This window comes from Macrosteles quadrilineatus, unplaced genomic scaffold (assembly GCF_028750875.1).
Source record: "Macrosteles quadrilineatus isolate MER2022 unplaced genomic scaffold, UCM_ALF_1.0 Scaffold_7__1_contigs__length_78375512, whole genome shotgun sequence".
Classification (NCBI taxonomy): domain Eukaryota; kingdom Metazoa; phylum Arthropoda; class Insecta; order Hemiptera; family Cicadellidae; genus Macrosteles; species Macrosteles quadrilineatus.
The window spans coordinates 70669858-70697120 of NW_026542600.1; the positions used below are offsets into that span (position 1 = coordinate 70669858).

Below are 27263 nucleotides of genomic sequence, written 5' to 3' on the forward strand. Positions count from 1 at the left end.
CTTACATTGCGATTTTAACTACCTGGAACTATTTTCATAGGTAAGTTAGTTATGTATTCATTCCTACAACATAATCATAAAACATAGGCATAGGTTGCCTTGATCTATTGCACAATAATTATCTTTATGCCACACTACACTATTTTGAGGAACTTCCCAGCAAGGATTTAGTCCAGAAAACAGCTGTTTGCCACCAGCTTAATCAAATGGGGTTTCATTGACTACTGTTACTGTAATGAGTTTTACCTGACACCAATCAGCTGGTATTTGGGTGGCAATGAGTGGTTATAAACAAAAATATAACCTCTGTTAGAGGTTATGACTAGTAATTTTTAGTCCTTTAGTTGGTGGAAATATACAAGGATTTGTACAGATTTAGTAGTATGGTGTAAACTATTGTACGTAACTCGTCCAAAATGTGTGGTAAACACTTATTTTCAGGAATAGTAACGTAATATTCATATCATTCATTATTCATTCATTCATTATTCTTATATATATTAATATCAATAAAATATTGTAAGTTAACAAGAAAGATGCTTTCCTACTGAATAACAATATTGCTTATAATGGTGACTTAAAGTGTGTGCCCTTTCAATACCATTGCTACTACAGTAGGACCACTCATATTCAGCCTTGGGTTTACCATTGACCATTCACAGAATAGACTTCCCATGTGATATAAAAATTTCAAGCAAAAAATAGATGAAGTTCAGGACCATCTCACCAGAGTTTACTAGTATATTGGTTTAAATATTAGCGTATCATAGGAAACAGCTGATTAATTTATCACTTAACACAGAATATTGTCATTAGTTGGTAGACCATCTCAACAGATTGCACCACGTTTTTTTGGCTTCAAATTTTTATACAGGGTGGTAAAAAAGTCCCTGGACAGTTAAATATTTTAAAAAATAATGAAGATAGAGCTACAATACTTGGTACAAAGTTACAGGGCATAAAACTCTATTTTAACACATATTCAGTGATCCAACAACTCTTCAGGGGGACGGCCCACAAGGAGTCGGAAGAAAATCTTAAATGGAAGCTTAGGTCAATATGCACATCAAATTAAAGGTCTTTTTTGGTAGAATACAATGCCGCAAACCGCACTTCAAAAGGTTGATCCTGCGCAAAATGACAGTTGTTCAAAGATTCATTTAATTAACATTGCTATTATACACTTTCTCCTCAGGGGGCACAGCCCTAGGAATCGGAAGAAAATTGTTAACGTAAAAATAGGTCGATATGCACATCAAATTAAAGGTCTTCACTTGTAGATTACGATGCCGTAAATTCAAGCTCAAAAAAATGCCTGAGTAAAATATGGCAGTCGTTCAAAGATTCAAAATGGCGGATTCAAGAAATCTTTGAACATCTGCCATTTTGCGCTGGATCAACCTTTTGAAGTGCGGTTTGCGGCATTGTATTCTACTAAAAAAGACCTTTAATTTGATGTGCATATTGACCTATGCTTCCATTTAAGATTTTCTTCCGACTCCTTGTGGGCCGTCCCCCTTAAGAGTTATTGGATCACTGAATATGTGTTAAAATAGAGTTTTATGCCCTGTAACTTTGTACCAAGTATTGTAGCTCTATCTTCATTATTTTTTAAAACATTTAACTGTCCAGGGACTTTTTTACCACCCTGTATACATGGGAATCCTGCCAAATGACAGAACTAAAAAATTTCTGAAACCTCACCAAAGTAATCTTAGAAAATGTTCACAGTCCGTCTATTAAGAGTTTGTACAGTATTCAAATCTATTCACAAACCCCATTTACTTATTGTTTGTTGTAAAGTGTACACTACTTCTCTGATACAAATTATTTTAGCCTCTAGTAATCAGAATTAATTACATTAACTCTACAATTTATTAATATAAATTGTAGAGTTAATGTAATTAATTCTGATTACGGGTTAAATTGCCTTCTTCGACTTAGTTCCAAGCCGGCCTGATGTGGAGAGTTAAACTGTATTAGTTAGGAGGGAACCATGCAAAAGAAAACATTTGGTATAGATAGCAGAGGCATTGATTTCAATAAAAACTGTTTACTTTTTTTATATACAATACAATTCTAGTTACAAAAAACTTAAAGTTACACAACAGAAATACAATAACAATATGCAGTCTTAGGAATATTGTACAATATAAAACTACTCTATAAGTGACTTCTATTGTAAGGCCGGAGACGTTGGCTTACATTACAAAGCATGTTAAAGATCTTTCAAAATATTTTAATACATATTTTAATAAATGGCTTTATTTTTATGGGACCAATGGTGTGGAGAACCAAAGTATCAAGACTTTGATCAGCGACTTTGATAAGGCTAATGCTACACGAGGTGGTTTGTAGTTACAGCTGATAACAGCTGGTTTATAGCGATAAAACCGCAAAGTGGAAATTTAAGCTGACAACTGTCGTGCGAGGATGTACCTGGGTCCATTTTTGCAGCTGACATTACCGTTGGCTAACTGCCACACGGGCGGTATTCAGTTGCAACAACGTACGGCTGTTTTTAACGTTTTACATGTAAATCCAGCAAAGATTATTTCAATTTCCGAGCTGAGAAAATCGCATTGTGTGGCATTAGCCTTACTTGTTGCCAAACTGCCTTTGCGCAAAAACAAATCTAAATTAGGGAAATTAACTATGGGCCATTAGGAAAAATTTATCACTCTGAAGTGAACAATCAGTTAGAACTTCATCTTTTTCCACACCATTTTTACACAAACCATGGCTTGCACTTTATAGGGCAAAAGGAAGAGTGCAGAGGTAATTCTCAATACCCTTCAGGAATGCTGCTTCAACCCCTTCACAATCAATAACCAGAAGTTGAGACTACCCTATAATGATAAGCTGTCATTGTTGTCGAAGCAGACATGAACATCGCTACGCTATACACAAGCTAAGAGATCAAGAAGAGGTAGCTCCACTGTATATCTGCTGACGTTTACAGTGACAATAAGTGCAGGTTTAGTAACACTATTTAGAAAACACTTCAAGAAACCTTCAACAACAAATTATGTAAATAAGCACTTAACTTGTCAAAACATCCATAAATTCTCAGTATACGGTTTGGTAACCAAATCTAAATAGGCCTACCACATAAAACCACACATAAGTGATTACGATGAAGCTTATGAATCTCTAACAAAGGACATAAACCAGAACGGCCAAAAACTGATAATTTGTTCACCAGCTGTATGAGTTAGAGGTAGTGTTTCTGTCGAACACATGGTAACTTAAGTATGCGAGCTGCACCTTAGGACAGATGCCATAGTGATGATAAGTGTTGAATGAGAGAACATACAAGGTGGCATTGTGCCCAAAATAAATTAGTTAAACCTTATTCTACATGAAACAAATGTAAATATTATTTGTCTAGTGGAACATTGGATAAATTTTGATCAGGTAACAGTTTTGAATTGTTTAGAAACATTTTGTTTAGCTGCCTTTTATTGTAGACGAGAAGGTAAATGTGGTGTACGTTAGTTAAGTCAAATGATGCAGTTTTAAGATTTTTATAAAAATTTAGAATTATTTTTGGATATACTAAAAAAGAAATAAAATAGCTTATTCCCTATATGGGAAATTCGCTAAACAGCTCAATTTATGTAACAGGAGATTTCAATGTAAATTTTTTATAAAACTGTAAAATTAACAAAGCTGAAAAAGACTCTTTTTATAAATCTAATTATTTCTTATGGTTTATTTGTATTACTCTGAAGGCCCTAGCAGGATAACACTATCTCGCACTTGTATTAATAACATAATTTTAATTTTTAATAGGAGAAAGAACTTAGTAGTAAGTTCTATTATATACAATCTTAATTTTTAAGGTACTTAAACTCATAGGGTAATTTTAGTTTTCCTTTGTTAATGTTATCAATGATAAGGTTTACTTGATCCGCTGTTCTTCCAACTAGCTCATCATTGCTAGCAATCAATTCACGGCACCTTTTTCTTCCAGGATTTGTTCCATTTTTTATAAAGTCTTTAAATTCCATTATAACAATCCTCTTTTGTAGCTCTGTCCACTTTTTTTTTAAATGAGAAGAATGTTCCCTTTTTTCAGATAAACTGTTGTGTTCAAAGTGTTTTTCCTTTTTAGTTATTGTTCTCGTATTTTGAGGAGTTACTTCATTGTCCTCTTCGCTTTCATCAGACGTATATTCTTCAGATTCGCTCGAAGAGTATATTTTTCTCTTTTTACTTTTTCTTTTAATATTTGAAAAATTACTAGTTTCAGAAGATTCCCTCAGCTTTTTTGAACCCGGCCATTGAGTTATTAAGCTTCTGAATTTGATTCGTTTCAGATCTAAAAATTCATTTATGTCCTTCTTAATTTGCATTTTATCATTTTCACTCATAGATGTATTATTTGATACATCTGTAAGGGCTTGCGCTGTAGTTTTGTTTATCACAAAAATGATTCTAAATGGTTTCTTTGTAAATTTTATTTTTCCAGTCTTTTCGTCTAATCCGCACATCTCTTTGGCCGTTTCAAAGACAGTGTTAATTTTTGATGGCTTGAGTAAGTCGTGAAATTCCTTTATGGTATTGTCAATTGACATTGCACATTTTAGTAAACTTCCCCCGTCTCTTAGAAAGGTTGATGCGCATTTAACTCCAGTAAATTTTGATTCATTAAGCATTCTTTCTAAAATACTACTTGCAGTAGCAACAAGTAACGGATCATTCAGAGCAATTCTTGAAATATCGTCTCTTTTAAGTTTAGGCAGCACCAATTGTATAAATTTACTGCTAGCATGGGGAGGTGGAATCGGTGGGTTAATGTTGATGAGGGAAATGCCATAACATTTAGCAGCAGATCTTGGATGAGGTATATGATCATGATTCTTGACGGTGACCTTCTCTTTTAACCTTTTGAGACTTGACTGTAATCCGTCTTGCATGTTTTTGTCTTCCTTGGATTCAGGTGCAGAGCCTATGCTCTCAGATACTTGGGTTGTTTGACCAATCTGTAGACCTATTTCATTAATTGGTTCTACAGAACATTTCTCAGGTAGTTTCTTCTGTGTTAATTTGCTAAGGTAAACATTATTACTTTTGAGATGCAACATCCTTAGTATTTTTCTTCCTTTTGTTATACTGTCTTCAGTATTTCCATTCATCAAAGCCATGTACTCAATTATAGTTTTTTTACCGTGATGTCTCTTCAATATGTGCTTTATGAAGTTTAAAACGATTTTTCCACAAAATAAACAGTAGTGTCTTGCTCGTACAATGTTTGATTTAGTCAGCTGGCATTGTTCATCATAAGTATGCTTTAAATCTTTACTAGAAACAGGTAAATTATGTTGATTCTTGTTCCTTGATAAGCCTAGTCTGAAGTGCCTGTGAAAAACTTTCTTGAAAAACAAACTGTAACCTCTCCGTAAATTACTTTTGGCTTTTAGAGTACTGATAAATGGTTTCTTCGGATTTTTTTGTAATAAGCTTCTTTCATATTTATTTTTTGGGTAACAGATTTTTAGGTGCCTGTAAAAATTCCTTTTGGGATAAATATCCTTACAAAATGTACACATTACTAGATCTTTTAATGCTTTCGGGCCTAGCTTAAATTTTCTACAGTTATAAGTCAAATGAGATGAAGGTACATCTAACCCTTGTGTCGCTGATACTGATAATATATTTTGATCATGATTGCCCCTTAACCGCAATTCCTTCATGAGCCAAAGTTTTACTTTTACAGATTCCCTGTCTTTATTTTTGGCTAGATCAGTTATTTTTATGACTTCCTTTTCATTTTTATGTACATCTTTTAGATGACGTGAAAATTCTTTGACCAATTTTTTACAATATGGACAAAAGTATTTCCTTTTTTCCTGTGTTTTTGGTTTTTTTGGATGTTTGCATCTGTAGTCCTCATCTGTATTAATTATTTTTGGAGGAATAAATTGTTGCTTCAAAATTGTTTCTGTTTCTATTAATTCACTGTTTAGTTGGGTACTTGAGGGTGAGTTTTCCTTTTTGTCTTCAAACGAGGTAGACAATTTAAAGTTATCTTTTCCAATCAAAGATTGTTCAAAGTTTCCATATTCTTCATTGCTATTTTCTGTGTTGGTAGTATTCTTTATGGATTTTATGGACTCATGTGTTGGATTCACGACCTTTGGGTATAGACAATTAGCCTGTAAGCCATGCAATTGCTCAAAGTCTAAAGAAACGTTTGTTTCTGTGGTACATTTACCCAAAATAGAGTCTTCATAACTATAAGCACATCCAGGACTTCCATCTCCAGGAATTGAGATCTGCGGATTTTGACTCTTTTTATCATTATCAATCAAATCGGAGATGTTTTCAGTGTTGTCATCAATTGATTGTGTCAACGCAGACAATGCTTTGTAATCCATCTCAACTGTTTCTTTGTTTTTATTTTTAATGTATTTAACTTTACTTGATTTCTTAACTTCTGTAGGCCTAGAAGATTTTGATAAAACATCCAGCTTAGATAAAAATCTTAAAATGTCTTCAGTTCCTTGCATGGCTGCTTCTCTACTTGTTGTATTTGTGGCCTTGTTAAATTCCAGATCCCTAAGCGCTCGTTCAATAGCATCTCTTATGAACGCAGAAAGTCTGCAAGGCATACTTAAGACACCAATTGTCTCCGTGGTTTCATTGAATTCACACATATCTTTAATGGTTTCGAAAACAACCTCCTTCTTGGGAGATGTTAGACAGTCATATAGTTGAAATATTGAATGATCCTTTTTTTTCAGCTTCATAAAGAAATTACACCCTAATTTTAGTTTTTTGAAAATACTGTTTTCGTAATATTTATTTTTGTTATTTTTTATTTGTTTGTGTTTGATATTTGTTTGGTATTTATAAATAATTGACTTTATAAGACTGTCATCTAAGGCTTCTTTAATTACAGGGTCTTTCTTTAACCTAAGAGTGAAGTTGTCGTTTGTCACACAAATTCTGCTTTTTGAACCAAGTTCGACACCGTGGAAATTTCTAAATCTATGCCCACGAATGAGAGAGGATTTTTTTTTATTAGTTGTATCTTTTTTGTTAACACTTTTAATGGATTTACTACACTTACATGGGTTCATGGGGTCAACTGTGATCACAACATTTTCAATGGGTTTGTCATCTTTATTTTGAAGGAAGCCTTGACTTGTGTTTGGTGGTACAGTAGAAGGATTTTCGGAAATAATCACAGAAGAGACATTTTTAGCCCTTCTTGATAAGCGACCGTCATTGCATTTTAGCTGTAATGAGTTTAGGATTTCTTTTCTCTTATTTATATTGTCTTCACTGTTTTCCTTCATAAGGGCAATATACTGAATGGTTGGTTCTTCATCTCTATGTTCGGTCATTAAATGCTTGTAGAACACAAATCTTGAAATGTAGAGTCCACAAAATACACAGTGTCTTTTGCACATTTTCCCCCCTTGTAAAACATTGGTTTTAATTGATTTCTTCTCGTGGTTATTACTGATTGAGTTACTTTTGTATTTATTTCTTGAATAGCAGTTTCTATCGTGACTACCAAAATGTTTCTTTGAATAAAAACCTTTGCAATATGGACACATAGTCAGATCTTGTAATTTTTTAGGACCGGATGTAAACCGTTTACAGTTTCGTAACAAATGAGAAGCTGGTAAATCAGACCCCTCAGTAATTGTTTCTGACAGTATTTTACTATCATGCAAGTAGTTACCTCTTAACATAACTTCCCTCATCCGCAAATGTCTTTCTTTTATACTTTCCTTATCTCCATTTTTCCTTAACTCTATAATTTCTGAAATTTCCTTTTCATTCTTATGTAGGTTTAATGCATGGCGACTAAAATTAGACACAACCTTTTTGCAATACAAACAATAATGTCTTTTCATTACATATTGTTTTTTAGAACTATTTTCACCACAACTTGAAGTCAATTGATTTTTATTGGCCGTTTTCTTTGGGGTTAATTTGTCCTGTGGTGATTTTGTTGGAATCAATGTGTTATTTGGTTCACCCCTTCCAGTTGTATTTTGTCCAGTTGTGTTTTCAAAACTACAACTTGTCAAATTGTTAAAATTCAATACAGTTTCTGATGAATCTACAACCATAGGAGATAAGGTATCCTTTACTCCAAGTGTAGTTGTAGTTTTGTTACTTTTAAACAATGACAAATCACTCCAATTACTTTTGATGACTTCCAGAACTATATTAATGTTACTCAGTGTAACTGTTTTTTTCTCTTCACATTCTATTTTATTTATAGCATTATTGGTAACTTTTGATCCTGCTGAATGAAAAAACCAGGAGAGGGCTTCTACAGGTGACTCGTAACCCTCTAATTGCTCAAAATGGGTACATACTTCTTTGATAGTGTCTAGTAGAATATATAATTTTGCTGGAATAAAACAGTCTTCTAGAGACAGTATTTTGGGATCTTTGTTTTTTACTTTCTCAAACAAAATTATACCGTAAGCAATTTTTTTCAAAACTTCAAGTTTTGCAGTGTTACTCATTGAGTCCTGAACAATGTCAGTGATCATAGATCCAATGACAGAATCTTCTGAAATTCTTAGTCCAAATGAGTTTACTTTATTGTCCAACATAACTTCAATCGCTTTAAGAATATTGGTATAACACATAGCATCGAGATCACTGGACAAATTTACATTACCAATAACTTCTCGGGTTTTGGCGCCACAATCAAGATTAAAGCAGTTTGATTGTGCTGGTTCAGATATTTCAATATTGATTTCATTTGTCATTTCTTCGAATGTTTGTTCTTCTTGATATGTGCCCTGGAAAAAACAGTACTATTAAGAACAGGAGCAAAAATTTTAAGATAGGCGTAAATTAAACATACTCAAAACTTGGTAATACTATGAGGAATCCCCAGATAGAGATTTTAATACAAAAACTATTCTAGGCCTACTTTTTGTAAATTTTTTAATTGGCTTAGTTAAATTCATCTGACTTTGTAAAATATTCATGCTTAACAAGTTCTCTATAAAACGAGATGAGGCACAGTAACGTAACCTACATTTTATTTCAGTAAAAGATGTTGGTGGCCTCTTTTAACCTTGCATGCCCATTCACATAGATTACGGACCTGTGCGTGGAACGTATTCAGCAAAGCATGAGGTGAGCCTGTACAGTACAAAGGGTGAAGTGTACTGATATAAAGTAGTGGCAGGTAACAGGATTGGAAAACATGACATCGCTGCCTTGGGCCCTAAGTCCCTAAGGATTAAATCTTAGACTTAAATCTTGTAAAAAAGTAGTTACAAATAGCTCTAGAATTGCTAAAACATGTTTGAGTAAAAGACAATTTTAAGAATTTTTGTGCTAGGTGTTATTTAACGTAATAGCCTAGTATAAATAATACTATAACTGAGGTGTCACACTTATTACCCTGGTAATAAGTTAACCTGCTTAAAATAGCCTACCCTATTATTTTAATACAACATATGAACCGTTTAACAAATTAATGGAAGAACTATCCCACTAATCACGTCTTCCTATTAAAGTGAGTGAAGTAATAGTACCGGTACAAAATAGTATAAGCCGACCATGGTAATAGATTACTCAGAATACCATTATTTTTGTTACATCTGGACTGTAAAGAACAAGTGAAATGACGCTGATAATTTCTTCCCATTAACAGCAACCTCTCTTAAACATCGTTGATAGGGAAATAATAATATGTAAAAAATTCAACCATTTAATGAACCAGGAAATAAGAACCAAGCGTGATGAAAGAGAATGCTCCAATTGAACTTTCTATAGTTGAGAGGAAATTAAAACAGTCTGAAATTATAGTAAACTAATACATAGTTTTTTTATAATTGCTGATAACAACTTAAGGGTGCGCTCTACCCCTGACACGCAACCGAATGCAAGGGTTTCCATGATTACTGTTTTCACCTGCTACATTGAAGGTAGAATCAAAGTTAAGGTCTCATATTAAAGAAGATGAAATTTTCTATAGTTCTGCGTTTCATTATTTCATTTATTTTTAATACACACCTTATAAACTTGATTTGTAGGACAAGAAAAAAAAGTCTTTTCAACTAGCACTAACTTATTGAAAAACGTTATTTGAAAGTTTGGAAAACGAAGAACTATAGATTAGTACTTGCACTACTATAAGCCATTTGTAGCTATCATTACCTATTGGTTAATTCGAAAACAGTAATCTTGGAAACCTCTGCAAGCGCTTCTCGCGGCACTGTCCAATGGTGCAACATAGCAACTAAAGCCCGAGCTGAGATTTCCGAGCTGAGGTAGAGCGCACCCTTAAGAGTTTCAACTTAAACAGGCCACAAAAAAGAAACACACCACCAATACCAGCCCCTTTTCAGCAAACACTAATGTTAACTCCAAATAATGAAAAGAGGTTAAGGACACCATATCCTCCTAGAAAAACAAAACATCAAGTGGAACTGGTGAAATCTCAGCAAAACTAGTTAAGCACTGTGCTGACAGGCTTGCCTATCCCCTGCAATTAATCATCCGAACAAGTCTTTTCACAGTGGTGTTTTCCCATCAGCACTCAAGATTACAAAAGTGTGCCCTAAATTTAAGAAAGGAGACCAAACTCAGCTAAATAATTACATATAAAATACAACTACTATTAATTACAATTACTATTAATCCTACCCTCTTTCTTAAAAATAATTTTAAAAATGCCCAAAAAGACTAGTAGAACATCTCACTCGCCTCATCAGCATGGATTCATGAAAGGTAGGTGTACTAGCACATCTATCATAGACCTGGTTTGTGACAAGGAGTCTCAATCCCGGGCCTTCAATCCAATCCCGGGAGTTCGGGATTTGTCGCAGTCGATCCCGGGATTATATTATTTTATGATTTTAACTATTTAGCCATTTTAAATGAGGGAGAAGTCCCCTTGTTGAGTCCTTTAATGTTTTAAACTGGCCTTATCAGTGTTACACTACGCAATTTTGCTGAAACTTTCAACTTTCATCACCCGTCTTCATTTCATTTCATTTCAAACAATCTTTATTCTTTTAGTACATATTTACAGTATATTGAACAGTGCCGAAAAGTGATTCTTTATTATAACTTAAAACTGTTTTCTAACTTATTTCTACCATTTTTTATAATAAAAAGAAGGTTATTTATACTATTACAATAGAGATTCTCAACAAAACATATAACAATCATAAATAAATTAAGAAAGCAGTAAAATATTCTAAACATCCAAAAGCCCTTCAAGTCCCAGAAGGTTTTGAATTAAACTCTGGGTCAAGAAATTCTTGTATATTATATAATGCTTTAGTTGATATAAAATCTTTAAGTTTCCTTTTTAATATTCTTGGATTCGGCTCTTGTCTTAAGGTTAATGTTAATTTGGAAAAAATAATGCACCAGCATAAGTAGGTTTCTTTTTAAATAGTTCAAAATGATATATGTGTATTGCAATATTGTTCCTATTTCTAGTATCATACTCATGAGTACTTCCTAATGGTTTTAGAGTATGTTCCCTATCCTTAAAGTGGATGATAGTTTGATATATATAGGCCTACATCCCATAGACTGTCATTATTTTAAGTGAAATAAAATATTTTTTCTTATTTACAATGTACGAAATGTTGATTTGTCATTCTAGAATATAATAAATACAATTTTCAAAAATCTCGAGCAACCGCACTCGCATTTAGCCTACACCCTATACGTCACGCTAAAATGGAAACTAAATACCTCAAAATTTAAAGATAAACAACAAAAAGATAATATGGGAAGAATCTGCTTATGCATGTGTACGAAAAACGTAATTTAGGATTGTAAAATATTTAATCACCACACTAATAACCAAATACAAAGATAAAGTTATAAACCCTAAATATAAGCAATCTTAATAATGGTGTGTTTATAGTTAATTTTTAGGGCTTCAATGTTATTAAGAAAATGATACTTCAATTACCGTCACCGATTGCCATGTTATGTTTGCGACATGAATTGCGTTGTTTACGTTTAATGTCAAAAGTAAAACTCAAAATAACTTATAGGCCTAGTATAATTAACTATGTAATTACTAATTAATTGTTCTAACTGTTACTTAATGTAATTACTAATGTAATAACAAACAGACAGTAAATCCAATTCGTCAAAAAACATTAAACATATATTTACATATGTTCGCCTATTGAGTTTCAAGTGTTATTGGATGTATTTTTATTTATTTTCCATAAGCAAAATTCCTCAAATTCAAAAAAAATCTTTATAAACATAAATTTTGCAATCCCGTTAATCCCGAGATTAAAAGACACCAATCCCGGGATTTCTAGGTATCAAAAATCGTCCAGGATCCTGGGATTCGGAATCCCGGGATTGAGACCCATATTTGTGTCTCACAGTTAATAGCGATACACAATCAGTGTTATTTCACTAGTTCTTTTTACAGTCCAGATGATGTTATAACAATAATTGTATTCTCAGAAATCTATTACCAAGGTAATATTATTTTGTACTTCTACTATTCTCACTTCAATAGGAAGACATTATTAATGGGATAGTTAGTTATTCTATTTATTCGTTTAAAGTTCATCTGACATTACTAAAATAATAGGGTATGCTATTCTAAGTAATCTATTACCAGGGTAATAGGTGACGCCTCAGTAATAGAATTATTTATGCTATTACGTTAAATAACACCCAGCTCGAATGTACAAGTTCCCTTTAAGGAAGGAAGAAGTCATTAAAAGATGTTTAAAATCTTTAAAATTTTAAATTTAATATACAGAGTTGGTTTTTTTAAACTTGCATCTTTATTTATGTAAAAACCGCAATAGATAGAAATATGCAGTTTGCGAGAATCATCTATTGACGTAGGGGGCCCAATTGTTTTGAATTCAACGTTACATTCACATTCCCCCCCTGCCCCCAACTTATTTTTTTTTAAATAGCAAGGTACCCCTTGTGATATACCAAATGAAAGAGCATGAAAAAATAAAATGTTTAGTGAAAAAAAATTGAAAATCGGCTCATGAATTTGTGAGATAATCCCCCCTTTCCCACTACCGATAACTTTTTTTATAATATGAATAATGAATAATGAATAATGAATAATGAAGTTTATTTCCCACAAAAAACCACAATGTAACAATACATGAGATGTAGAGAAATAGAACTGGCTACTTGATCCAGTAGTGTAACCAGTTTGCTTATACTAACTTATCGGCTAACATGACGTTGTAATTTATGGTCTAGCATCTGTTATAAAACATTGAATTTCGCCTGAACTGTGCATCTGATGGACAAAACAAGAACTGTTTTAATAAACAATGAAAGTTATTACAACAGGATATTATTGATATAATTTATGTCCTGCTGAGAAGAAAGCCAAATTATCGTTGCTTTGCTAAAATGCTTTAAATTTAAACTATTCTTTATTTGAAGTGGTAGAGAATTATAGTATTTTGGACCTAGATATTGAAAAGAGTGACGAAAAATAGCTTTATTTACTTTGGGTAGTTTCAGAGTATTATTGGTAATGCTTCTTGTTATGTATGTGTGTGTAATATTTGGTATGACGTTAACTCTGTTTCCACTTCGAACAAAAAACAGTCTAAGAACTTTGAAAACAAAAAGGTGCTGTATGGGCAAAATTTTTAACTGTTGGTAGAGTGGAAATGAACTTGTTCTTTTAGGTTGTTTCAAAATTATCCGCATAAAAAAGTTTTGTGTTGTTCTTAATCTATTTATCAAGGTTTTATAAGTTCCTCCCCAGCATGGCAAGGCATATTGCAATCTTGAGTTGATTAGTGCAAAGTATAATGTTCTCAAAAGTGATTCGTTACAAAAATTTCTTAAAAAATAAAATTTTCTTATTTGTGTTCGTATCTTAGCATGTAGATTTAATATATGAGGTTCGAAGGTGACTTTTTCATCAAGTAGAACTCCTAAATATTTTATAGATTTTACTTTTTCTAACGGCTGGCAATTACATAGTTGTGGACTGCAATTTGAGGAGTGAAAAATTAAAGGAGATGGCAATTCAAAACCGGTTGAGTGGAAATTAACAAATTTGGTTTTGTTTACATTTACCTGCATTCTATTGATCAAACACCAATTTCTTAAAAGTAAAAGATCATCGTTTATTAAATTTTCCATGAACATCAAATCGTTTTGTGTGTAAAAAAGAGCAATGTCATCAGCAAAAGCAAAGATATTTCCGTTAAAAGGTAGATTTAATAAATCGTTGATGAACACTAAAAATAAAATACCTGAGGACGTTGACCCTTGGGGCACACCCGTTTGTACAATGAGAGGATTACTGTAGTCATTGTTTATTTTTACTTGTTGCCTCCTATTTGTGATGAAACTCTTAAACCACTCTCAATATCAAGGTACCCATTGTGACATATCAAATTAAAAATGAATATCACCAAACATTTTCTTTTTTCACATGCTTTTTCATTTGATATGTCAAAAGGGGTACCTTGCTATTTAAAAAAAAGTAATGGGTAGGGGAAAGGGGGATGATTATCTCACAAATTCATGAGCCACTTTTCAATTTTTTTTCACTAAACATTTTCTTTTTTCATGCTCTTTCATTTGATATATCACAAGGGGTACCTTGCTATTTAAAAAAAATAAGTTGTGGGCAGGGGGGAAAGTTGAATGTGAATGTAACGTTGAATTCAAAACAATTGGGCCTCCTACGTCAATAGATGATTCCCGCAAACTGCATATTTCTATCTATTGCGGTTTTTACATAAATGAAGATGCAAGTTTTAAAAAAACACCCTGTATAACACTAGATATGTCATTTTTTCTGAATCTCAAAACAAAAAAACCCTACGTTCTTAACTTACACCCTGACTTCTTTAATTATTGAAGATAAAATGTGTGATTAAACTTACCGGTGATTCATCTTCAGATGCATGTGAGTAGTCATCAAAGACATCATTATCAAAACAATCATCATCATCAGAAGGATTATCATTGCCGCAGATCACAGACACCTATAATGAAAATTCCAAATTATTAATATCAAATGTCCAAAACAGTTTGATACAGAAAATTTTAAATGTTTTAAAATGCAAAAAACACCTAAGTCCAAAATTTTTGGAAATGAATATCATCATTTTCCAGGACACTTCTATTTTTCTTGACAGCTTTATTGGCTACTTGTCTAATAGTATTTGTTAGTGAATTTTCCATATAGGCAATAAACTATTACTGTAGGTCTCATGGTAAGACCTGGACCTGGGGCCACTTTACTTTTTGTTTTAATACTTTGATGGAATAATAATTAGGATACTATTATTCACTTAAAAATGGTGGCTCCTTATGAGGAAAATTTTGTACTAGTTTGAATACCCTGTACAGTATTTCTCATAAAAATACAGATACCTCTACTGTAATTATTTTGCATTCCTTATGAGCAAAGCCTTACTTTGTTAGACAATATCACAAAAAGAAAAATTTTAACAAAAATTATTTTCAGAAAATAATTATAATTATTAATTATTATAATAGTTATTATTATTATTATTTCACGCCCTTGAGTGAAAAGGGTTGGTGACCCCTGATTTAGATAATAGGCTTCCACGGTCACAGTAGATTGTCAAATTCAGGGCAATGACTGCGACTTTGAATAAGCTAAATAGACTAGAGGCTGGCGTTTCAGTAGACGTTGTCCATCACTCAAGGGCCATATTGACAATTTTTGGAGGAAAGGACCAGACCATCAACATTTCAAGCCCCCCCTCAAAATAACCCACAAAGAGGTAGTTTCCTAATTAAGAGACACTGATAAAGTTTTTACATTTCTTGCTGATTTTTTGTTTTTATCATTGATGCCTTTCTCCTTACAAAGGAATCAGGACTCGACTATGCAGTCCCTACGAGTGTGACCCAGCTCCCCACATCGAAGGCAGTTCTTGCCTCGGTCGGGCCCTTTGCAGTTTCGGGAGGAATGGCCGAAATCAAGGCATTAAAAACACCTCTGTTACTTCCACCCTCCGTCTTAGCCTGCAGTTAACCCATCCAACCCTCAAATGCTGGAGTGCTAACAACTTACTGGCGTTTGCGTCTGCCATTTCGGCGACCGCCATCCGACTTCTGCCCGCCTCAATTTTCTCTTCTCCTTTCACAAAAGGCTTTTCCCACACAGTCCCAGATGGTGTTTCTGTGACTGACCCCTTTCGGGAGCTCCCCTCAATGGGTGTCGCAGGTTATTGTGGCTATCGAGGCTTCGCTGGAGCGGTAATTACGTCAGAGAAGGACTTGGAAGTCTGGGTCGAACTGACCTTAACTTTAGGCTTTGCTGTACGAACAACCTGTTCTCTTTTTCAAGGACTTTCTGATTCAAGGCCTCCTGCATTTCTTGGAAGGTGGTGCATTGTCGTCAGGCAGAGACACCACCTTTTCGGCGATCCTTTCCATGGCCGCCTTGCTTACCAGCCGGCAGGCGAAGACAAAACCAAGGTCTTCCTTGAGCTTATCTATACCATATTTAACTACTTGGTTAACTCCTCTCTGTGTCTTGAAGGTTTCAAGCATTTTTGGTCTGCTCCATGTTTCGGAGCCGGTTTTCAATGCTACTTTCTGCGTCTAGATTTTCCTAACGCAGAAGCACCATTCCCGAAACTTATGATCATAAAGATGCTGTAAGGGATTCGTCCGGCATCCCTTGATCATACTTAGAGGATGGTGCCATGATCAGTAGGAGAGTTTCCGGCAACTCGGGTTCAACATCTACTCTGCAATCATTTCCTTCTCCACTCGTCAAGGGTGATCCTAAAGGCAGGAAATCCCATGAGCACCTAAAAGATGCAGGTGGTGGAGACGTCCTCACACCTTCCGCTATTGGCGGTCTCTGGAGCATGGAGCTTCGCCAAAAAGAGTCCCGCTCCACTTCTGACCTCTTTTCTTGCTCATCCGAGCTGCTTATCAAAGATGTGTTCAGGTGTTCTTTTTTATAAGCCATCATGTGTTTACCAGCGCATCGTGCGGCAAGGGGCAGCCTGAAAAAGTCAGGAAAGGGTATACCCTCTGGGACAGTACCCCTACCCCAGTTCCCCGGGGCCCAACCTCCGTTTTCCCAGCACCAGATACCTGACGTGCCGGGGTCACCAGTCACAATGTAGAGCCCAACCTCTACATCCATGCCGCACTCCCTGACCAAGGACTGAAGTGCCTGGCTTCTCACGACTCACTGAGAATACCCATTGGCAGTGCAGAGCACACATTAACCCCTGCAACACAAAAGGGGCACTCCCAAGGACTCCCAGTGAGGGTGTCGGCACCCTTTTAGTCGCCTCTTATGACAAGCCCGGGAAGGCTGCAGTTCTATTCTAACCATGAACCGCAGGGGGAAGATGACCAGTAAAGATTAGTTTTTGTTAACGATAAAATGTGTGCAAATGACCAAATAAGCATTTTATTAAAAAGGGGTTTTGATACAAAAATAGCATGCCTGAAAGTTGATTTTTAAAGTACTGTATGACAAATTTACGATTAGGAAATTAAATGTTTTTATTATACCTCAAATAAAATTACTATGAGGCGGGTCTATGAAGAGGGTCTTGTTATGACAAGTGCCTCAATATTGACGGAATTTATGTAGAAGAGTAGAACAAGGTACAGGCTTTCATGTATAAATAAAATTATTGCTATATCTCTTAGCACATCTTTTTTAATTTCAGAATGATACTTACTTAAAAAACACACCTCGTATATGATTTTAAAAGTTTTAAAACTAAATATAAGTAAAAAAAGATTTTTTGGCTAACACAACCTATATTTTTTTTTACCATAAGCGCATGTTCAAAGGCAAAGAACATCTGTTAAAGACAAAAATTCTAAACTGTTACCTTTTCCAACTCAAGGAGCGGATCACGTTGAGCTGTTTCACTTTTCAAAGGATTTAGCAGAATACTATCAATAATTTCTTCTTCCTCCTGAAAAAATCATATTTATTGAACCATACCTAATAATACAAGTAACAATGTAACAATGTTTTCATAAAATTGAAATGAAAAATATTGATATACTTTTGGACGATCCGCGCTAAGCGATCATAATAACAAGTGCAAGTGTGAGTTCGGAACAACATCCGACCTTACATTAGTATCTAGTAAAGTGAAAGTCCGTGAGCTATAGAAGACCAGCGCAGCGAGGTGGTGGCCGGTCAGCAGTTAGTGTCGTTCAACTCGCGCACTAATCCATACATTCCCTTAGGATTGGTAGCAATGTGCAAAACCGGTTTAGGGGGCTCGTTCAGCGTGCCACTGGTGATAAATGGAACTATGTGGACTGGCTAAACACAGAAGTTGTACAGCTGAGTAGCCACGGAGGTTGAAAGCCCATTTAATTTTGTATTCAAGGTGCACAGAGTGAAAAATGTAGGGTTAAACATCACATCAAACTTTTATGTGTAATCTAGAAGAATTTTATGTTAACAGCATACTCAGCATACTGCATTAAATGTTACTGGCCTACAGTGGGTTCAGTGAAATATAATCGTTCTTAAATCAGTTAAATAGAATTTAGCTGATTCTCCCAAGCCCCTTCCCTCATCCCTAAGACACAAGGTGCATTAGAAACAAGACCCCCCACAGTGATATTTCAATCTATTTCCGATATGTTTCATCAGGTTGTAGCACCAATCGGGTCCAAAGCAGAACAGAACATATGATTCTGACGTTTGTTATTGAATTTGCAAGTTCTATTCAACAGTGAGTGCATGTTTAAAGGCTATATATAAAAATTCTTAACTTTGACCTTTTCAAAATGAAGGAGGAGATCACTTGGTGCTGTATCACTTTTCAAAGGACTTAGGGAAATAACACTATCAATCATTTCTTCTTCCTTCCTCTGAAAAAATCATGTTTATTGAACAATATCCAATCATAAGTGTAACAAAGTGAATGTAACAATATTCTTGTAAAATTGAAACTCCATTGGTTGCCATACAGATGCTAAGTTTTTTTTAAAATCTCAGCTAAGTGCAGAGAACCAACTCCCTTAATAGAACATGAAAATAACATTAATAGATCATTAGTAAAAATGTATCATCAACAGATAAAATAATTATCTACAGAGTGTATAAGGTGAACAGTTTTGGAATACCTACCAAACTCAGTATTAGAACAGATAAGTAAGTTACGTACAAAGGAAACATGCTTATGGAAATTGGACAACCATGCGCTTCAGCAAATAAGTAGAACAATATATGCTTCTGATTAGGAGTGTGCGAAGCGGAAAAAAATTTTGATTCAAAGCAACGATTTGGTTCAAAAGATTTTGAATTGAATCGTTTTTTGATCACCACTGAATTGAATCGCGATTTGATGCATCGAATCAAATCAAATGGGAATTTTGATGCATTTTACACCCCTACTTCTGATGGTTGTTATTGAATTTGAAAAAAGTGACTTAGGCCTATAGTACGGTGCAATTAAACCAAAACCGGGACATCCAAAAAAAAGTTTCAAACCAGTGCCAAATTGTTGAGTACACTTCCCTCAATATGTAAAAAAAGTTACACTGATTTGAGTGTCGGGTTTGGGGGGAAGGGGGTGAAAATGGGGTGAGAATAGGACTTTTTTTACTTTTTCGCAAATACCTCAAAAACGGTGCGTTTTTCTTAAAACATAATCAATTACCAAAATAATCCACATTAAATTTCGAACAAAATGATACCATGCAATACCTATCTACTATGAACGGTTGTTGTATGTACTATGTACACCCCCTCCTCCCCAAACCCGACACTCAAATCAGTGTAACTTTTGTTTACATATTGAGGGAAGTGTATTCAACAATTTGGCACTGGTTTGAAACTTTTTTTTTGGATGTCCCAATTTGCTCTTTTTTTAAGCTAATTGCACTGTACTACTAATAAACAATGAGCATGTTCAAACACTACACCAAAAAATTTTTAACTTTTACCTTCAAATCAAGGAGCAGATCACTCTGTGCTGTTTGATATTTCAAAGGGCTTAGCGGAATAACACTATCAATTATTTCTATTTCCGGCTCCTGAAAAAATAACATTTATTGAACAATTTCTTATCATACATAATGTTCTTTTGAAATTGAAATGAAAAATATTGATTACCATAAAGCCGCTACATTGCTTAAAAATCTCAGTTGTAATGATAAAACTAATATGATTTATGAAGTTGATACAATTACGACTTAAACATAACAAAAGACGTCCTTCTAGCTGATATGTTTTTCATTCTGAAGTAAATGGTAAAAGATAACAGGTAGGACAAGTCCTCCCTTGGTTTCCTATGAACAAGACCTTATAAATAATATGCCTTCTTGAAAGAAAAATCAACCACCTCAGTACTAAGTCCGATTGAGAAGAAAGAGGACCCAGACTTGCTGACGTGGTCAGCAAAGTAAACCTTAATGAACTGTTAAGGACATACAGAGAAATAGGTTTACTCAAGGAAAAACTCTTTCTTCCTTTGTTGGAAATGTTTTCAGTGGCAGTGAAATATTCTTATGTTTTGTGCATATAGTGTAAAGTTTTGAGTCTCTTCTGCCAGTTTGGACTCTTTACGATTCAGGTAAGCCTGCTATTGACACAAAAAATCTTAAAAGGCCAAGGTCTATTAGTTATCCCTTTGTATTGACACTATAACTTACCTGTTTGATTTCATATTTGCTTAGAATTTCAAGGTTACCAATTTTGGTACTAAAAGACGAATTTAAAGGGTCGAATTCTTCTAGGTTGTCATCAGCAGGATCGCTATTTTCCTAAAAAAATTACATTTAATTAAAAAAAAAAAAACTAAACTAAACCACCCACAGATTACACATAGACAAATATCCCATATTTTGATTAGTTAAAATCACTAATTCATACAGTAATAGATTTTAAAATATCACAGGTATTAATTGCATTAGGAGACTTTTTCCACATAAAACAAGAGCACTTTTAATTTAATGAAAACACAAATTATTGAGAGTTATCTTGGATTTGAATGTCATAACATAACTTTGATAAACATTAGTTGTCTTAGCCTACCTGAGGAACTAGGTCACAGTTTATGAAGTCTATGTCAGTATTTATTTGTTGATTAGTAATTTTGGAAGGCCTTCCTCTTTTTCTTGGTTCTACGGTTTTTCTGGGTTCTATGCTTTTTCTTGGTCCTGTGGATTTTCTAGGTTCTATGTTTTTTCTCGGTCCTACGGTTTTTCTGGATTCTACGTTTTTCCTGGGTTCTATGTTATTTCTTGGGTCTATAATTTTTCTTCGCTCTATGTTCTGAAACAAATATTAAAAAAATATAAATACAATAGAAAAACCTAATGAAATTGATTTAGAAAGTAAAAAAATCAATGTACAACTAAACAGGGCTATGAGAGAAATTCAAATCAAGTCATAATATCTTAACTGTTGACTGAAAGTAAAATCATATACATGAATAGTGTCATTTAGGAAATAAATAGTTTTTAGTGTTGGTTAAAGTAGGCTACATTCTAACATTAGTAGATCCATATGTAGGCCTACAGTATATTTTTTGTATTTAACATTACTTGATTAAATTCCTAGAAATTCTCCACTATGACTGCTCCAAATCAATTTAGGCCTATAGTTATTGTATTCTCATTTTTTGACACTGTTACAGTGTGCCTTAACACGTTAAATGTGGGTGACGAGTAATCTCGTCATCGCTGGTGCTGCCAAGCAGCGTGCGACGATGAGCTGAGCCGTCGACTGAGGATGTTGTTTTTAGTTGCACTGTATGAAGTAGTCCTTTGTGTTTCCTCGGGCGGAGTCGTTCCCGTCGCATAAGGTTTTTATTATTTGTGTGTTGTAACGAGTTATTTTTCCTAGGGGGGTAAATTTTCGCTATTTGGCCGCGCACCGATTGTTGAGGTAAGCAAGCGGCGGTGGCGAAGCTAGCTAGCGCCCTTTGACCCGGCTTATCAGTACCAATAAGCCTGGGATATTCTAGATTTTCAGGTTAGCCTAGGACGGACATTCGAGTCATGGCCGACGGTGAGTGAACAGCTGGTTTGTGAATTGTCAAGTGAGAGGTCGAGTGATTTGGTGACATCGGTGTCGTGGTGATATTGGTGCTCAAGGAGTGTTGGAGGTTTGAGTTGGGTAGAGACCTGCTAGTGGTGAGTGGACGACGTTCTTTTAATTTTGGTTTGAAAGGTTTGTAATATTAATCTGAATCTCTGATTTTATTGCAATATTTAGAGTTATAGCCTAGAGAGTATTATCAGTTTCGGAGACAAGGCCCTTTGTTGCAGTTGTGCTGATGGGCAGCGTTTTTAAGGCTTTATTGGACACTGGGTCCGTAGTTAACTTGGTTGGGCGAGGAGTCGCCGAACAACTTCAACGCCAGGGGATAGAGCCTTGTAAGAAAACCGCTCCTCTGAGGATGGCAGATGGGACACTGTTGAAGGCTGAGTATTCGTTTCGGCAAGCAGGAGAAGCTGCGGGGAGACGGTGGATTGGAGACGCCTTGTACGTTCATACTCACTACGGAGATGATTCTGGGTATGGAAGTCATTCGACACCTCGGATTGTTGACAGTTGGGACAGAGGGGATAAGAAAGGGTGTGGGTGATGACTGTTCTGGCCATGTTGGCTGCATAGACACTGTCAAAATTGGTGACGAAGACCCCGAAGGCATTTGCAATGTAAATCCCCGCCTGGTGCTTGATACCAAATCATTCAGCACCATGTTGGCTGGTAGTGGCTAGTAGAAGAGATTTCTTTGTTTTAAGTTTGAGACCTGTGGTGCAGGATTCACCATTGGGTTAGGGGATGGAGTATTTTGTTTTGGCCGGAGTTCAAAGATTTTTTTCTTTTTGGCCGTTTTCTTTTTTTTCATCCCGATGTAAGTGGGCGGTGTAACGAGTTATTTTTCCTAGGGGGGTAAATTTTTGCTATTTGGCCGCGCACCGATTGTTGAGGTAAGCAAGCAGCGGCGAAGCTAGCTAGCGCCCTTTGACCCGGCTTATCAGTAGCGATACGCCTGGGATATCCTAGATTTTCAGGATAGCCTAGGACGGACACTCGTTTAAAAACGTGGTATTTTAAAAAGTTTTTTTTTATTTATAAACTGTTTTATATTGATATTTCTTTAGTTTCTTTACTTGTCACTCGACCTAATGATGTGAGGTAGTTTTGGTTATCCATCAAATAAATTCTTGCACAAAATCTTGAAGAACCTAATATTAGTCTTTATTGAAGTTATGCCTAACCAAAATATAATACTGATTATCACAAGGAAAAAAACACATAACCTTTTCAAACACCCTAAAACACATTAGGCCTACCTGATAACAATATATTTTACCTTTTACCTTTTACCTTCGATGTCTTCACCACAATTCGTAGATCGGGGAATCGTCATAATTCTTCCGTCTGGACGGGATTTTTCTATTTGTTCACGAAGTGAGCTGGCGTATGTGTACGTATGTGTGTTCCTCTATGTACTCGTTTATGTTGTAATATGGTCTATTGGTGAGGTATTTTTTTAAGTGTTGGACAAATGTTTTATTGTTGTGTAGAACTTTAAATTGTTGTGGTAGCAAATTGTAAAATTTTGAGCCAGTGTATTGTGGTGTATTGCTGAATTTAGAGAGTCTATGTTGGGGTAGATCTATGTTTGCTTTGTGTCTTGTATTGTGTGGATGGAGTTCTTTTCTGCGGACAGGTGTTAAGTTTATGGAGTAAATGATGGTTTCAAGGATTGTGGACAAGAATTAACAGCATTTCTAACTTTTTTCTACTAAGAACATTAATTTCACAAAAATACATACAAATACAAATGTATCATGTTTTTGTCATTAATTATTTAATAGTTTAAGCATTTTTTTATAATCAGTGACAGAAGGTGGAGCTACAGTTTGTGATGGAACCTGTCTACATAGGACTGACCCAACTTAAACCATTGGCCAGTCCCCAGGTAGGAGGTCAGGGGACAGGTTTCATTGTACAGAGTATAGTAGGCCAACATACCAACATACCTGTACTTCAACTGGTGGAGATGGCACCTTTTCTTCTTCCATGCTTTGGGATTTTCCCCTCTTTTTGGGCCTTCCTCTCTTTTTTCTATTTATTTTCTGTAAAATTGAAGAAACTGATAACTATTAGACAATAACCACCCTAAAGCAAGGATTAAGTACGGTAACTTAAATAATAATGTTTTAATTAAGTGTACATTATTTTGGTTTAAACTCGATTGCAATGTTATTTAATATTCTGGAAATAAATATGACACAACATTCCTATTCTAAAAAAAAATACCCCCGCCGCAGCAAACCTAACCTGCAGACTAAGCGAATTTCCATTTGCCTGATTGGATTTACACTAAAATGTCTACTTAAAAATATAGGTATTATGTATTTCCTATTTAAATAGAATTAGTTTAACAAGTACTTAGGTTTGCTGCATCAGGGAGGGTACCGGTAACACTGTTTTTTTTATGTTAACCCTCCGAGTGTCCCTAGTTTTGGCCTTAATGTCTTCCTATTTTTTGCGCATTTGCAAGGTTTTATTAAAACGGATCTGAGAAGCTTAAAAACAATGTTAATTATACTGTTCTATATACCATTTTGTTTGGAAAACCATGGGCTTCAATATTATACATAAAACATAAGGAACATTTGTTTCAAACAATTTTTTGGGTAAAAAAAAAGTATTTTGGAAAATTTAAAAAAAAAATAAGTTCGCGCTCAATGAAATTGTATAAATTATAGGCCTATAAATATTTGAAAATAGCCACTTTGTTCTAAATTTTATGAGGATTACAAATATATAATAATATTTTAAGGAAGTAGATTTGCAAATAAATAAGTTATGGGCAAAAAAAAAGATTTCAGTACATAACGTTTAGCTAAGAATGCTTAGCCTAACCATAGCTAGGAATCTGGCTGATAATTTACATCAATATCACTACCTACTTCTTCAGGATCATCAACCAGCCCCTCAAAATCACTTAAATCTTCTTATAATGCACCACGTATATCACTACTTTTGATTTTTAACACTAAAACAATGATAAACGTAATAAAACACATCAGTCATCGGTGCGAGGTTAACCAAGCTGTTTACAAATACGCTCGTCAGCTGTCTGCTACAATTATGATCGGCTCGAGAAAAAAAAGCGCTTAGAGACAGACCTCGGGAGAAAGCTTAGAATCTGCCAAATAAAACGATACCAAACTCGATTCAGTTCAATCCGATTTTGTCAGTCATAGAGCCTTCGCCGACAAACTAAACAGTGTTATGTGTCGAAATTTCGACACATAACACTCGGAGGGTTAATAGTTAGTAAGAAATTAAAATATTTTCCAAATTTGATCCAAATATGTTGATAAACAAGCAAACTACAACAGTTTACTTGTTCTCCATAGCAATAACATGGGAATTTTAAATTTACATTTTTTTTTTTTTTTCTCCGTAACCATTAGGCGCATAATAACGCTTCAATATACTAAATTATTTGTTTCTCAAGCTCTACAAAATGGTTTGGAAAGAAAATGCTTAATTTTAAATTTTTGTGTCAAAAATGGGAAAAACCAATTTTTACCCATAAAACCCCTTATAAACCCCTGTTCCCATAGCCCGATCACGATGGTTCGCGAACTCGTTCAAATAAACGTAAGTTTACACGTTTGTACTAAATTTCATCACAATCGGATGATTTTTGCTCGAGTTATCGCGCTAACGGACACATATACAGTAGAGTCCCGGCGTAATGTGGACTGGAAGGGTGCCGAGTTTGTGAAATGCCAGGTTATCAGGAACTGGGGTTAAAAATAAGAAAAATAACATTTTTAAGCTTTTTAACGCCTTTTTTATTTATATTTATATTAAAAGTCAGTATTAAGTCATCAGATATAGTACAACAAACCCTTGGTATGAGTTGCGAATGATTTGACTTGAGCTGGCTTGAGTCCATCCCATGTTTAACTCAGACTCAAAAAATCACAAATTTTCTGAGCCAGATGATGGCCGAGTTATCCAGAATGCCGGGTTATCGAGTGCCGAGTTTGCGGGATTCTACTGTATTAATATATATATATATATATATATATGAATTTGAACGGATGGTGTTTTTGGCCTCTAGGGACGTCAAAACGAAAAAGTAAATCCGTCCCGAGTCCAGGTCTTACATGAGTACTACTTTAATAGCTTTTTCCCTATAAGGAAATTCGCTAAAAATGGTTTTTGGTGTTTTAAGATTTATTTACTGCCTTGTGACTCAACAGTTTACGTGTAAAAAGACATGTAAAGCCACATCCCCACTGTCCCGAATGGCACAGATCAGTATTGCCAAGTATGGACGCATATCCAGCTTGTGCTGATCAGCATTATTGCATGCCAATTTCAAACCAACAGGTTGTCTGTCCATATCAATGGAAGCCAAGTAGCATGTTGGAGTGGGGACGAGCCAAGCCTAAGTATTAATTAAATTAAAAAGGTTTAAATACCTGATATCAAGCAATCCATTTAATTGCAGTTGCAATAGGAGTCAAAACTTGTTGCAACTGCAATTAAATGGATTGCTTGATAGCAGGTATTTAAACCTTTTTAATATTATTTGGCAATCCAGAGGCTACTATCAACAACTAAGTATTAAATGTAGAGTTCCATTACCAACTAATACAGCTTGCTAACAATAACTCATCATCTGATGACATCTCAGCACTGTGACACTGCCTTAGTTTTAGGTTGAGCCGCATGGCATGATGCAGTTTGCAAGCCTGCGACTATGGTGTGCGGGCTTTGCCAAACAGCCACAATCGGCATTGTGGGGATTGTGGGGGAAGTGTTATTAGATGTATTTTTATCACCTTTTTTAAGGTAAATTTAATAACACGTACAATGCTGATCAGGTTATTAAGTACGGTATTATAACAATAATACAGTAGAACCTTGATAACAAGACTCTCATGGGGATTGTAAAATAAGACTAGTTATCAAAGTTGACTTCTTATCGAGGTTTGTGATTAGGGGTAAAATAATTTTAAGAGGATTTGAAAATGACACTTGTTATCAAGGGCGACTTGTTATCGAGGGTCTTCTTATCAAGGTTCCACTGTATTAAAATAGATTTTGTAACAAAGGATATTAAGGAATCAACATATGGTTAGTCTATTGCTCTTAATGAGTTAAAGAGCTTATTGCAAAAATATAGATGCTCGTCTTACAACTTCTTACCTTTGGATCATTTTTAACAATTTTTGAGGATGTTATTGAAGGTTGTTTTGAAGTCTTACACTGTTGTCTGGTCCTCATTTTCCTTCTTTTTCGTTGGATC

At 34.8% G+C, this 27263-nt stretch overlaps 1 protein-coding gene across 2 annotated transcripts; it reads right to left on the reverse strand.

The window, feature by feature from the left end:
• Positions 1-2050: 2050 nt before the first annotated feature.
• Positions 2051-27263, reverse strand: LOC128998060 (uncharacterized). 2 transcript variants are annotated; one of them, XM_054424026.1, is made up of 9 exons: positions 27164-27263; positions 23965-24060; positions 20999-21238; positions 20617-20727; positions 19909-19998; positions 18739-18831; positions 17829-17915; positions 14871-14972; positions 2051-8780 (listed from the first exon to the last, which is right to left on the reverse strand). In XM_054424026.1, the coding sequence occupies exons 1-9, from the start codon at positions 27239-27241 to the stop codon at positions 3834-3836; spliced, it is 5844 nt and encodes a 1947-aa protein (XP_054280001.1). In that variant the 5' UTR covers positions 27242-27263; the 3' UTR covers positions 2051-3833. The 2 variants fall into 2 exon arrangements, with proteins under 2 accessions (XP_054280001.1, XP_054280002.1); XM_054424027.1 differs by lacking the exon at positions 20617-20727.

What these genes read in the sequence shown, in the direction of transcription:
- LOC128998060 (XM_054424026.1), bottom strand. Translation starts at nt 27,241, where the DNA reads ATGAGGACCAGACAACAGTGTAAGACTTCAAAACAACCTTCAATAACA. An exon ending in TTGTTAAAAATGATCCAAAG is followed by an intron (nt 24,061 to 27,163) that starts GTAAGAAGTTGT and finishes TCAATTTTACAG; the next exon opens with AAAATAAATAGAAAAAAGAG. An exon ending in ATCTGCTCCTTGATTTGAAG is followed by an intron (nt 18,832 to 19,908) that starts GTAAAAGTTAAA and finishes TGATTTTTTCAG; the next exon opens with AGGAAGGAAGAAGAAATGAT.